The sequence below is a fragment of the Tachypleus tridentatus genome, chromosome 13, assembly GCF_004210375.1.
Source record: "Tachypleus tridentatus isolate NWPU-2018 chromosome 13, ASM421037v1, whole genome shotgun sequence".
Taxonomy (NCBI): domain Eukaryota; kingdom Metazoa; phylum Arthropoda; class Merostomata; order Xiphosura; family Limulidae; genus Tachypleus; species Tachypleus tridentatus.
The window spans coordinates 196,672,987-196,687,240 of record NC_134837.1 but is presented as its reverse complement, the minus strand read 5'-3'; the positions used below and the strand labels follow the sequence as shown (position 1 = coordinate 196,687,240).

The following is a 14,254-nucleotide window of genomic DNA, read 5'->3' as shown; positions in this document are numbered from 1 at the left end:
GATTTAAGTTTTATGTACAGTTTTGGAAATACTATAACATGCCTGAGTTTCAGTAAAAAGTATAAGTAAGATTTGCTCCAGTTTTCTGTTACATGGAGATCAAAGTATTGAAGTGAAAATGTTTAAAAGTGCTTTCTGCCAAGTTGGAATTTAGTTTCCATAATTGGAATTCTATGGAAATGTAAACATGTATGTTTATTACAAATGCTATGATTTTCTTCTCGGTAACCCTACTAATCAGAGTTTTATAGAAACATGAAAAGAATAATTCTTTTAAAAACTATACATGTTTCTGTACTTTATTCTTGTAAACGTAGTATTAAAGCTACATTATAAATACTGTGTCTGTAGGTCACACATCTATTGGTGATAAATATAGGAACATATGTTATATCTGCAAAAAGAAGTTTCAAAAACTACTGTACAAATATTATTGCTGTTAAGTAAAATATCCTGAACACATAATGTATAGAAAGGGGGTCCTGTACAAAATGTCTGTGTATTACTGATCTTTTTGTAGATAAAATTTGGTTCCTTTTACTTACAGCAGACTGGAGAGTTCAAAACTGAAATCTGTTTCAGGAGCCAGCCATGTTAAATTTCATTAAATTTTGGTGATGGCTCTATAAAAGTTTATGGAGTTTCAGTCATAAATATTTGTGGCTTTTGCCTTAACTTAGTTAATTTACCAGCTTTGTAACTTGGAAAGAGGACTTGAGTGACATTTAAGTTTCCAAATAATATTTAGAGTAAGTTACTACATCAATTATATAATAACAAATATTTCTACTTTCTCTTTAGTTTATTTTTAGGCTTTCAGCATTCTCTCAAGTCAAGCCATTATCAAACTAGAGTACATTATTGCTTGAGAGACTCATGCATTTCAAATATTTGTAATGCAACAGAAAGAAGACACTGTTGCTTTTGTCAAGTGTTGGTTATAAAAAATATTGTCAAACTTTTGTGGAGTGTGAAGAAATTAAAACATAACCTAAAAATTAAATCTAAGAGATAAAAAGCTGTATAATGATAAAAGTATATTTGTTTATTAATTTTTTCCCACAAGCATTGGAAGCAAAATAATTAAGTGCAAAGTTTGAAGTGAATGAAATTCCTTGGAAGGGCACTTCACAAAATTAGCAAGGTCAAGGGGAAATGCTTTGTCTCATGATACAGCTCTAATGGATTTTTATTCACTTGATGATTGAACATTTCTGGAAAATTATTACATTTACACAATAAGTTTTATTGTTTTTTGCTGATAAAGGTCAGCACATAAAAAAACACAAGTAAAATTAATATAAAAATAAGCATTCATGGACTTCCATTTTTTATGAAACTCTCTTCAACTAATCTCTATTTTAATAAACTTCTATTTTAAGTTTCTCTCTCTTTACCCAGTCTTTTTTCAATAAAATTTCATTGTTTATATAACTCTCTTTACCCAATTTTTTGTTGAACTTCTTTTTTTATTTAAGCCTTTTTTCCCATTTTTTAACTCTTTTGTCTTTGGCAATCAACTGCACTTTAACATTCAACTTATATAATCTCCTATTTTTCTTTTTACCAAATTCTTTTTATCCCATTTTTTTAATCCTTCAGCTGCCAAAATCAGATTAATGACTCTTACATGTACCCTTTATTTTAAGAAAATAGTGGTTTTCCAAGAGTGGTAACCATGATTTCATGAGAGAAGAGAAAAAAATAATGATATTAATTAAATTAAATTGGTTTCAACTTTCTTAATGCTATAATTAATTCCATGTACAAAATGTAGGCCTGTCTTTGAAATGTCATACAGTAAATAATCCCGTGACCACAATGTTGAAAGCAGGTTTAGTTTATTAAATTTTTCTTCTATTTTTACCATATAATTTTTATTCAATCTTTCTGACTGAAATTAAAGGTACCACATTTATTTGTATGTCTATGTTCATTTATTGTTTTTGGGTAGGAAACTATTATCTAGTTGGGGAAATTGTAAACTTATTAAAAAGTATTATATGGTGGTGCAGCTTGTCCCTTCAGTTCAATACTTGTAGTTCCTAAAGGATACTGAAGCCAAAGTTAGTCTGTTTTTCTTTTAGAAGTGTAGAAATTACTGTATGTTGGAGAAGTGAGTTTATACTTCAGCTGTTATACAAGATACTACTGCAAAATATTGTTTGTTTTAATTGGCAGGAAGTTAGACAAAGGGTGATCCTTAAGATTGTAAATATTTTGTATATTTCTAGTTCACAAATGTAACAAAAGTGCAAATCTTTCATGTTTGTAGATATGCCAGACAAAAGTGCAGATAAGTGTATTAAATTGTATATTTTGTGTCACAGAACTCAGCTAAAATATATTTAGATTTTATTGTCAGTATTATTTGGTTTTAAATGAAGTACATCAAATGCTGGTGGTGTATGTTTGACAGATACTGGCTCTATTCTCCATAAGTTGGAATATTAGGTTTTAAAGCACTTGTTGTATATGGACATTAGTATTTAAGGGGTCCTGTGACAATGCATCACCTGTATAGAACACAAAATCCTACAGTGACCATCCCAATCACTTCAGTGCCTTTACCACATTGGATATCCATCTGCCTTCTGATTTCCTCTCAGAAAGAGTGTACATGTTGAACTGCTACATTTCTTGGAAAAAAAGGAGGGCATTGTTGTCAAAAATTCACCAAAGTGGGTTGATGGGCAGTAACACATCTAGGGTGGTCTGTTAGGGAAGTTTTGTTGGTTTTGTTCCATCTGTAAAGTACAAGACAATAATTTATTGGTGTTTAACTAGTAATGAACTACATAGTTTTAACATTACCATATGTTTACCACTGTGTTTTGTGTTTTATATAAATGATATTTACTGTACAACAGTCATTCAGCTAATCACTTCAGTAAAGCTATTGTATCCAGTTTTCCAAATCTGTATGTCTTATTACAGTGCTAATTATTGAAGTAATGTTGGTGTATATAAAATAACGTCATAATGTACTGATGTTCGACACATCTAGTCATCTTTCAACTGAACATTTATATGTTAAGTAATGTTGGTGTATATAATGTCATAATGTACCATTATTGGTCACATGTCCTTTGTCTTCGAACTAAACATTTATATTAATGTAAGTCATGTTGGTGCATATAAAATATCATAACATACTGTATTGGATACGTGTGCTACCAACTATTAACAGAACATTTATATACTCTAGAATACATATCACTAGCATGAAAATATAAACTTTGTTTTCTTTCTTTAGGGGAAGTCTTCAAGGCATGTTACATGATGGTATTACTGTTATTACTGATACATTTACTACAGATAGCTCGGGGAAATAGGCCCAGTTAAAAACTTAAAGTTTCTGCTGGAGTAGGGATCTGAACGAAGGATATACTTTGGTCCCAAATAATTCTCTGGGTGATACAGACTGTGTAAAATTATTACTTTGATTGACTGTATGTAACTACTTATAAGAATTTCTGAGTGTTTGTTTGTTTGTTTTTTGTGAAAAGTTACTTGAGAACTATCAGTTCCAAGTGATAGACTAGAGGGATGGCAATTAGTCAACACCACCTAATGCCATCTTTTGGGCTACCCTTTACCAACAAATAATGGGATTAACCATAACATTGTAACACCATCATAGTTGAAATTACCATATGTATTTGTTACTTTGACTGACCATATGCAGTTCTTAGTTTGAATGAATGTTATAGTTATTATTTTTATTCCAAATCTGGAAGTTAATAATATGGGTCATTTTTTTCCAAATTTGCAGGATAGATAACTATGGAAGATAAGTTTTCTTTCAAGCATTGCCTTTTTTAAATGTATGATCTAATTTATTGTAATTCTCTGAAGATAGTCTTATATTGTGTGTTTACTGATAGTTCAAACTGCTTATTTGTAGAAGAAACAGAATGATAAGTGTAGAGCAGTGATGTAAGAGTAAAGAGTTTGATATTTCAGTTTAAGAAACGTTTCTTTTTTTAATTATGTACACTTGTAACACATACTGTTTTTGAATAGTAAACTGCATATTTGTAAATGCTACATACAATAATTATGTTAATATTATATGAAACTTGATCAGTTATAGATATAACTTTTCTTAGATTAATTGCATACCTGTGTAGCAGGTATATTTGGTAATACTGTCAAGGGAACTTTGTTGGAATATATAGGTTATGATTATATTAAAATAATCTTAAATTTAGCTATTTTAGATGACGAAAGTAAAAGATTTTATTTCATTGGTTAAAAATGAAACGCATAAAAAATGTTGATTTAGCGTGTTCTTGGGTTAATCATTGTAATTAAGTTTGGCCTTAGTTTGGTATAATGGTGATCTGTAATGGTTGGTTTAAAATCTGTACATGACGTCATTTTAAAACAATGCAGTCTGAATAATTGTGTGTTATATTTATCTCCTTTTTCAAAATAGTCTACTTGAACTTGAAGCTACCTTTGTTTATTTTTATGTCTGCCTTTTAGGACAAAGATGGGGATCGAGCTATTCACCTTGCAGCATTTGGTGACGAACCTGGTGTTGTTGATGTGTTGGCTCGTGCTGGTGCAGACTTGAATGCACGAAACAAGCTTCGACAAACACCCTACACATTGCTGTTAACAAAGGTCACATTGGTGTGGTGAGAATAATGTTGGAGCTGGGATGTCATCCCAGCTTGCAGGTAAGATGGCTCACTGAATGTGCTGTATTATTGAATATAAGATTTTAAACCAGTGATAGATTTAAGGTTGTGTGGGCCCAGGGGCTAATAATTTTTGTGGGACTTTCATCTTGTAATTTTACACTGAACAAAATTATCAATGGACTGCCATAAAGACCATGGGCTCTGGGGCTTAGCCTCCTCTAGCCCCTACTTAAATGCTCCACTGTTTTTAAACATTTGCATATAATTTTTATTCTGTCCTTAATTCTAAAATCTTATTCATAATTCTTTTTCTTTTACATTAACTTGAAATTATGATTTTCAGTAGTTACTTGTGTCCACAGCAATAACATAGGTCATGTTAGAGCTGTGTTTATGAATCTGTTACTTGGGTAAAGTACTTGTAAAGTGACATACTCTTAAGATTTTTAAGTAGAGAGTATGAATATAAAAATTATTTTAAATTTAATACTAGTTTAATGAAAGTAAAGCCTGTATAACAACTTTGTTTAATTGAAAAATACAGTGTATTGTTTTTGCTAGAAAGTGGAAGTGTTGTTTGAAAGGTAACTGAGTGATAGAGATGACACCTTTGAATGACAGGGATAATGTAATGTATCGTATCCACCAAAATACTTTTTTTTTGTCGTTTGCTTGTTTTGAGCATTGGGGTCTGATTTCTGTCAGTGGGCTTGGAGTTGTAACTTAATTTTGTCTTGGAAATGATTATATTTCTTCAGTGTTTAATATTTTGAATAATTTTCTGTTCTTCTTGTAGGATTCGGAAGGAGACACGGCACTTCATGATGCCATCAGTAAGAAACGAGATGATATGCTAACATTGCTTTTAGACCACAATGCTGACATCAGTCTTACTAACAACAACGGCTTTAATGCTCTTCATCATGCTGCACTACGAGGAAATCCAAGGTTGGATTTTTTTATTATTTTTAAATGCCATTAATTATGTATGTGTGTGAATAGAAGTATTGTATTCAGCACTTTTTTTTTGTGAAAAATGAATGAATTGCATGTAGCATGTTATTGTCATGTGTTTTCAAGCTTAAAAGATCTGATGATGTTCTTAAAATCTTAACTTTCCAGAAAACCATCTAGTGACTTTTTCCAGTATTTGGGCTACTGTTGTATACTTTAAAGTAATGCCAAAACTAGAGGTTTTGATGAGTTTAACATACTTGTTGTGGCTTGCATAATAATTACTGAGAAAAATCCATAAATGTAACACTACATACCTCTTGAAATCATCTTTAAGACTTGATAAATAATTCCCTTGGATCTATAACAGAATTATCTTCAGCTGCAGCATATAATATGCTAAGTCTTTGAAAGATTATAAAATAAGGAATTAGATATTATTTGGTGGTACCAAATACTTTAGTATATTGGAGTTTATATAGTCCTGTACTGATAAATGTACTGTAGCTCCACATCATGGCCTGGCATGGCCAGGTGGTGAAAGCGCTCAGCTCGTAATCCGATGGTTGTAGGTTTGAATCCCCATCACACCAAACATGCTTACCCTTTCAGCTGTAGGGGCATTATATTGTGATGGTCATTCTCACTATTCATTTGTGAAAGAGTAGCTCCAGAGTTGTTGGTGGCTGATGATGACTAGCTGCCTTCCCTCTAGTCTTGTACTGCTAAATTAGGGACGGCTAGTGCAGATATATCTCATCCAGCTTCAAACAAACAAAATTCAAAAACAAACAAGCTACATCACTTGAGTTTTCAGATTCAAATGAAAATTTTGGGCTAATGATCTTGATATCATATTACACATGAATAAATCTGTGTTGGTACCAAACTAAAATTAATGCCTGTTTACAACATAGAAACTTATGAATATTTCAAGTTGGTAATTTATCATTCTGTATTTTTTGTCATGTGAACAGTTTATGGGCTAATTAAAAACCTTTTCTAATGTAATGTTGGCTATAAGGAATGATGTAAGTGAATTTTATGACATTTATTTTTTAAATCCAGAATCTAATTAGTTAGTTACCTTATATAAGTTGAAATCAATGTTTGTTTTACTTATTAAGGATTTTCTGTCACATTAGATTTTTTTCTCTGACTTTCTGATTGATTTTTGTGTGTTTTTGTTTTTATATCTTGAGAGATTGATTTCTGATACCTTCATTCCAAACAACTCAACCTGAAAATTAAATAGAGGTCACTGTGCAGTTCTTTCTATTAAGTTTAAAATCTCTGCATCTTGGTCAAAGCTGAAACTTTGTTGGGAGAAAGGAAATTGCTCAGTGGATTATTAAAAACTACACAAACAGTTTAGTGATATTAATGTGAAGTTGTCACTTTTTGTGCGATCTTGCACAAACTATTGTACCATTGGTTTATTTAAAGTTTAAGCTTATCCCATTGAGGCTTTAAGATGTTTAATATCTTGTAACAATTGTCTTGGAAAACAAACGAAAATTATAGACAGGAAAAAATAAAACCATCTTATGGTATTTCAGCAAATATAGTAATATTCCTGTAAAATCGAGTAGATAATAGTGAGGTATTACAGCATTATTAAATAACTTGCACAATCTCAGTAGCATTAATTTGATGAAAAGTATTACATCACTGATGAGAACCATTCTTTTAAATCCTAGACCACAATTTTATATGAGCGATGATAGAGAAAAGGCACTTTGTGTTGTGCTTTGTTTTTTAAATATCTTGATGCTCAATTTCAGTGCACTAAATAAACATTTAGTGAATATTGTATGAATGAATATATTACAAAAAGTACAAATAGAATATGGTTTTTGACAATAACAATCAAAGAAAAAAAAGCCCTTCTGTTTTATTTAATTATTTATTTATTCTGAATAAATAGTGAAAAGACAGATTATTAAAACTTACTTAGCCAATGTAACAAAATATTGATATTTTCTTAATTATGTGGATGTATTATAATCAAAGAATAAGGGTTGAGTGTGGCCCATTAATTGTAATTTCTCTGCTGCAAATCAAAGGATTCATAGTTTATGTTCCATTGTTGCAAAAAAAAGAAAAGTATAAATAGTTTGAGTGACAGTCAAATCCCGTAGTTCATTACATTAGAAGAGGTAATGGATGCTGTTGATTAGCTGTCTTTCCTCTAGAATATCAATTAATGAAATGGAAATTTTATGCACAGATATGGATGAATTAAAAGTTCCTCTAATACGCTGTTTAAAACAACAATTTGAGACAAAGAATCAGTATCCAAAACACCACTTAAAGTTCTATATTTCATAAGTTTCTGTGTTTTTTTTTCTGTGTGATTTTATTAACATTGTATATCTGAGTCTTAAAAACAACATTGGATATAGTGCTAACAGAAAGTAACCTAATACGATTATACCCATATTAAAGAATTTGAAAGTTTGGATCTAAAAATATATCTATAAGAGAAGTCGATAATATTCCTTTAAGGTATCTTGAAGGAGAGACCATTATTTGCATGAGAAAAAAGGTTGGTTAAACTTGGACCAAAACTTATTACATTTAAAAATGTTGCCTGCAGAAAAGTGAAGATATAGAGAGTTTTTTGCATGACTTAACTAATAAGTTAATGAATTAACTTGCATGTTCCTTTTTTTTTTCTCTTTATTTCCAGAAACGTGTTGATTAGGTGAACAAAATAAACTTGGTTAATGTAGAGAGTACTTATTGTGCTAAACATACCTGGTAGAATAAGAAACAAAAATATTATGAAATAGAACTGAAGACCAAAACTTTGTAGAATAGACGGCAAATGCCTGTGTGGAGACACATGTGTAGAGGAAGACATTTGAAACGTTGTCCTCCACACTTGTGTCTCCACAACAAGCAGTTGTCATTTATTCTACAAAGTGTCATGAATATTCTGCCTAAACAATCTATCAAAGAACTGAAGATTCATTAATTGGCTATAGAAAGAAAAAATTGAAGTGAAATAAAAGTCTATCTGTAGTTAATTATAACACTGTACATAGAAAGTTTTGTTTGAAATAAAACTACATTTTTTTTAATTGATGAACATACAAGTAATGTTTATCAGCTTAAGATATAACACTATATAAAATTATATGCTTTGTGTCTAATGGTTTCTCAACATAGATTTTAATATACCATCACATGCATTGAAGATTTTGTTTGAAGTAAAGGGTGATCCATTGTACTATAAAATATATTCTCTCTGTAACACTTCATGCCATACTTGGTATGTCAGAAACACTTCATGCCATGTTTGGTATGTCAGAAACACTTCATGCCATGTTTGGTATGTCAGAAACACTTCATGCCATGTTTGGTATGTCAGAAACACTTCATGTCATGTTTGGTATATCAGTAACGCTTTATGCCATGCTTGATATGTCGGAAACGCTTCATGCCATGCTTGATATGTCGGAAACGCTTCATGCCGTGCTTGGTGTGTCAGTAACACTTCCTGTTATGCTTGGTATTACATTAATCTGTCTTGCGTCAAGGCAATGAATAGTTAGATGAATTAACGTACGATAAGGTATGAGACGCCATGACTTTTGCCGGTCCGTCATTTTAAATATACAGCACTTCGTGCACACCTCGTGACGACTGCCAGCTAAGTCTAGATTTCTTTTCCCTAATCCTTAATGATAAATCCTTGCATGAATTATAAATACGAGGCCTTTAATTTATGAACCCATATTTAATATTTCAATTATTTGTCTTAAACATCATGTTCTGTTGCATTTGTCGTACACTGCAAAAGTAAAACCAAAATTTGTTTTCCCAACTACCATGAAACGTATTAAGGCAGATGGCTTCTCCAATACTGAGTTGATGTGTATGACAGGTAGATGATTATATGTCGGTAGGTTTCACTCACTTACTGATTTGCACATTTCGTGAGACATTTAAGATTCGTGAGCGTTGTAGCTCGATTAAAGATCTAAAGCACGTTGTTTTTCACATTTTAAAGTTAATAGTTTGGTTTTTACAATTGGTGATGCTGATGAAAGCTACCATGGTGCGATATATAGATAACCCCTCATCGTTTAGCCAATCCCCTAGATTTATCAGCACATCTTATGCTCTGTTTGCTCCAGACAATCGTTTTTAGCTTGTGGAACACAACTCATTTTCTCCAGCTCCTGGGCTTTCCTTTTGATTAACTGCTAGCCATTAAATTAAAAGATTTCAACACGTGACCACGAAACTGTTAAATGGCTGCTCGAGATACGGTGTCTGATATTTGTCGTCACGTGCGTTTAATTAGCGTAGCAGCCTCAAGGCGCGTACATTTCTATTTGCGTGAATTCAATATCGTAACTGATATCACGTGATAAATCAGCTCTATAGGCACGTTGAGCGTAAACGCAAAAAAACAAAACAAAAACCAAACGAAGTACGTAATCAAAATCAAAACACAGTGAATCACAAAATCTCGTTTTCCAAGAAAGGGGAAAACCATGAAGAAAACGTCTCGAATAACGTGCGAACATCCAAACATTTATAATCGTTTCAAGTCGTTTGTACTTTGATGAAACAGTGCGTTGCGGGTTGTGTATTTTACCATGATGATGGAAAATCAAAAGATTTCCAACTTTAGAGTATCTGTGAATATGAACATTTTAAAATTTGTCCATAGTGTAACCATATTAGTAAGAGATTTTCTTCTGTGATACTCTGCTGGTAAGGATTGGTCCACGATTTAACTTTGTTATTAAAAGATGTTCCTTTGTAATACTTTGTTAGTAGTGATTGGTCCACGATTTAACTTTGTTAGTAAGAGATGTTACACTATAATACCTCAATCGTAAGGGCCGGTCCACATTGTAATTCTGATACCAAGAACTGATTAACAGTCTAATTTTTAAACTTTAACTGTGGTACAATACACAGAATAATGACAATTGAAATTGTTAGCATACGGTTAAAAGTGTTGAGCGTCATATTCTCCCAAGTAATTAGCGATTCCAGCGTAATTACCGTCTTACTGCTTGGGGTGCTGTTTCATTGGTTAACTTTTCTATTGAGATCATGTTGAATTCTACTTTGGGGATAATTAGTCTAGTTTACAGACAGTCACAACCTGTTTTAGGTACCCTCAATTATAGTGTCCGTGACAGCTGACGGTGATGTGATTAGTTCGCGAAAGGGCTCTGTAGTTGAAAACTAAGGTTAATTGAATATATTAATTTTCTTTTTCTTGCAATGAGGCAAAGTTCATTGAATTACTTCATATTAGTGGGTTAAAATGAAAGAACAGTTGCGGGTGAATATAGGCATTGATGGGAAATAGGACGTGAAAAGTATTAGGTGTATAAAATGATTAGTGAAACGGCAGATAGGTAAATGAGTAGAAAGATAGGTGTGTTTGAATGGGAAAAAAACGGGGGGTAGTTAGTGAAACGGCAGACCGCTAAGTTTGTCGAAAGATAGATGTGTTGGAATTGGAAAAAAAACCGCTAAGTTTGTCGAAAGATAGATGTGTTGGAATTGGAAAAAAAACGGGGGGTAGTTAGTGAAACGGCAGACCGCTAAATTAGTAGAAAGATAGATGTGTTTGAATGGGAAAAAAACCGGGGATAGTTAGTGAAACGGCAGATCGGTAAATGAGTGGAAAGATAGATGTGTTTGAATGGGAAAAAACCGGGGGTAGTTAGTGAAACGGCAAATCGGTAAATGAGTAGAAAGATAGGTGTGTTTGATTGGGTAAAGGGGGGAGGAGTATGGTGGATAAGAATTGGTACATAAAAGGGGAAGAGCAGCCAAGTCAGTGAATGAGTGGACAAACTGAGAATACTAAGATGTGTGATATCTTTAAAACAGTGCGCTATCTGTACTGACCACGGATTTGAAAATCTGGTTTTAGCATTATAAACATACAAACTTAACAACTGTGAATGCAAGAGCTAAGGTCACTAACTGACATTTCGACAACTGGGGAAAGTTAAAATTAGCCAGACGAACTAACAAGGGAACGGATAAAGTATTAACTCGATTTACAGAAGGAATGTCACGCATACGATTGGTTGATGGTACTGATTTTTTGACATTTGAATTGTTCGTTGTACTGTTGAAAAAACTGATAGATGGTTGATTGATTGCATTGAACAAAAAGACGTATAGTTGGTTAATTGTCTGGTGGAAGGATGAATATGTTGTTGGTTAATAGACTGGAGTGTTGAAACTTGGGCAGTGTTGGTGGATTGTGCTTATGGAGAATTTATGTGGACAAATTGTTTGGTTGATTGGTTTTATTGGTGAACATATGGTAGATTGATTGCACTGACAGGAAAATGCAAGCACGTTGTAGTAGACCTGCTGATGGAAAATTGATACAATACACATTTTACTGAATTTATTGGTGAAAAAATGGATGCAGTTCACTTGATCTACTGATCAAAAATTGGACACATTTACGTGATTTACTGAGGAATTAATTGATACGGTTTACTAGATCTACTGATGGAAAAGCCTATTTTTGAAGATGTACATGATTGACAAAACAAGTGACGAATATTTTAAAAGTACCAAGTTAAAAGAAATATTAATTGAATATCTATGTGTGAAGTTCACGACTTTGCAATATCATTAGAAGCCCCTTTGTTTTCATGAAATCCGCATATCCTTGTGATAAACTTACCTCGGTTATAACAATGTGTAATTAACTTTGTGGAAGAGAGCACACTTGCTATGAATAGGGAAAGGCAAGTAGCGAATGACACGTGTGCTAATAATGTACAATGTATACATAAAAAAAAACTGGCATTTAAACAACTATTGTTGGTTTCATTCCTTTCAGGTGTATATTTTCCTAATTTGATTTAATTCTAATAATTTCGGTGTGAACGTTTTTAAGTTCAAGGTGGCGAAGCATGATTTTAATAAATTTGCGTGTTGTTAAACAGTAGGCATAATGGTGATGTTTACTGATAAGTGTATCAATAGAAATTTCATTTCGGTCATCAATTACTTGAAGTCGCACAATATCTTAAATAGTGTACTTTTAAAATTGTCAGTATTTGAAAGGTGTATGAACACTACATTGTAACACACCTTGCATGTTTTTTTGACAAGTTTTATCCAAATTTAATTATGTGACAAAACGTGATCAAAATACGGTAAAACCAAAAGTTACCTTTTATCGTTTCGTAAACGAAATCTTTAATTTCTTATGCATGAAAACAAAATTATATTGACAAAGATGATATTACTAAGTTGATACCCTGGATACTTAGTTTGATGTATTTTATCTGTTAACGTTCGAGGGAAGAATTATTTTGGGGAAGAAGTAAATAAATGTTGAATTTTCTGCCGGAAAGAGAAATCTGTATTTTTCTGTCAGACCGATACAGAAATGTGTGTGTCTGTGTGTGCATCGGAAGTGCGTACTTTAAACCAGGTGTGTAAATATGCATACGAATTGAAGAACTCATATGTTTGCACTTTTTTGAAACGTATTCAATCCAGTGATTCAGTTTATACTTTAGTTTTATTAAGTTAACAGAAGTGTTTTAGAAAACTTCTGGTTTGCACATATTTTTGTAAGGGGGGGAAGGTTCGGAGTGAAAATGCGGTGAACATAGGTGAAACTGTAGTTGCAGACATACTAAAGTAGTGTTTCCCAAACGTTTTGGCCTGGCATGGCCAGGTGGCTAAGTCACTCGACTTGTAATCCGAGGGTCGCGAGTTCGAATCCCCATCACATCAAACATGCTCACCCCTTTTAGCCGTGGGAGCGTTATAAAGTTATGATCAATCCCACTATTCGTTGGTAAGAGTAGTCCAAGAGTTGGCGGTAGGGGGGTGATGACTAGTTGCCTTTCCCTCTATTCTTACACTGTTAAATTAGGGATGGCTAGCGCAGATAGCCCTCGTGTAGCTTTGTGCGAAATTCAAACCAAACCCAAACATTTTTGAGTTGTCAACACATTGTCGAATTTATAAAGTTATCGTCAACACCGAAGTTAATATTTTTAGGAAGCATAAAATAAAACAAGCAATTAAATTGAAATTTATTTTTAAAATTACGTGTTTTTATTACTGTATGAATTTAAATACCGTGTAAGATTCGCTTGTTGTTGCTGTTAGGCTTAGGACAATTAGTTTCGTTGGCGAACCCTAACCTGGGAACCATTTTCGACTTCCTATCGACCACTAGATCTTTATTCATCCCTTTCTACAATTTAATCGAACCCAGGAAGTAGATATCGACCACTCTAGGAAACCCTGCGTAACTTAAGCCAATCGTATTTTCGCACGAGACCAGTGAGGTTTGGGTAGGGTGACATGATAATGTAATTTTATCAAATTTAGCTGGTATTTCACATCGCAGTTTTGTATTTTTTTCTTAGCATAATGCCAGCTTAGGAAATAATTTTGCTATCAGTCTTTACTGAATATTCGTTTGAATTAATGGTTACAATCTGCACTTTACACAATTGGTTCATTTGTACTCACATCACAATAATATGTAATATAAGACTAGTCTGTTTTTAATACGAAACAACTAGAGAGTATTTTCAGTTGTTTTTCAAGAAAAACGTTCAATAAGGTGAAACGTTTGGATATAACACCAACCAGCTGTAAACGTAAAGAAAAAA

The 14,254-nt window shown here is 32.7% G+C and overlaps 1 protein-coding gene across 1 annotated transcript in view; it reads left to right on the top strand.

The window, feature by feature from the left end:
* LOC143239024 (E3 ubiquitin-protein ligase MIB1-like) overlaps window positions 1-14,254 on the top strand; it is a 145,283-nt gene that overhangs the window by 34,019 nt on the left and 97,010 nt on the right. The window contains 3 exon segments of the mRNA XM_076479752.1: window positions 4,492-4,606; window positions 4,609-4,688; window positions 5,449-5,600. Coding sequence (XP_076335867.1) covers window positions 4,492-4,606; window positions 4,609-4,688; window positions 5,449-5,600 — 347 coding nt within the window.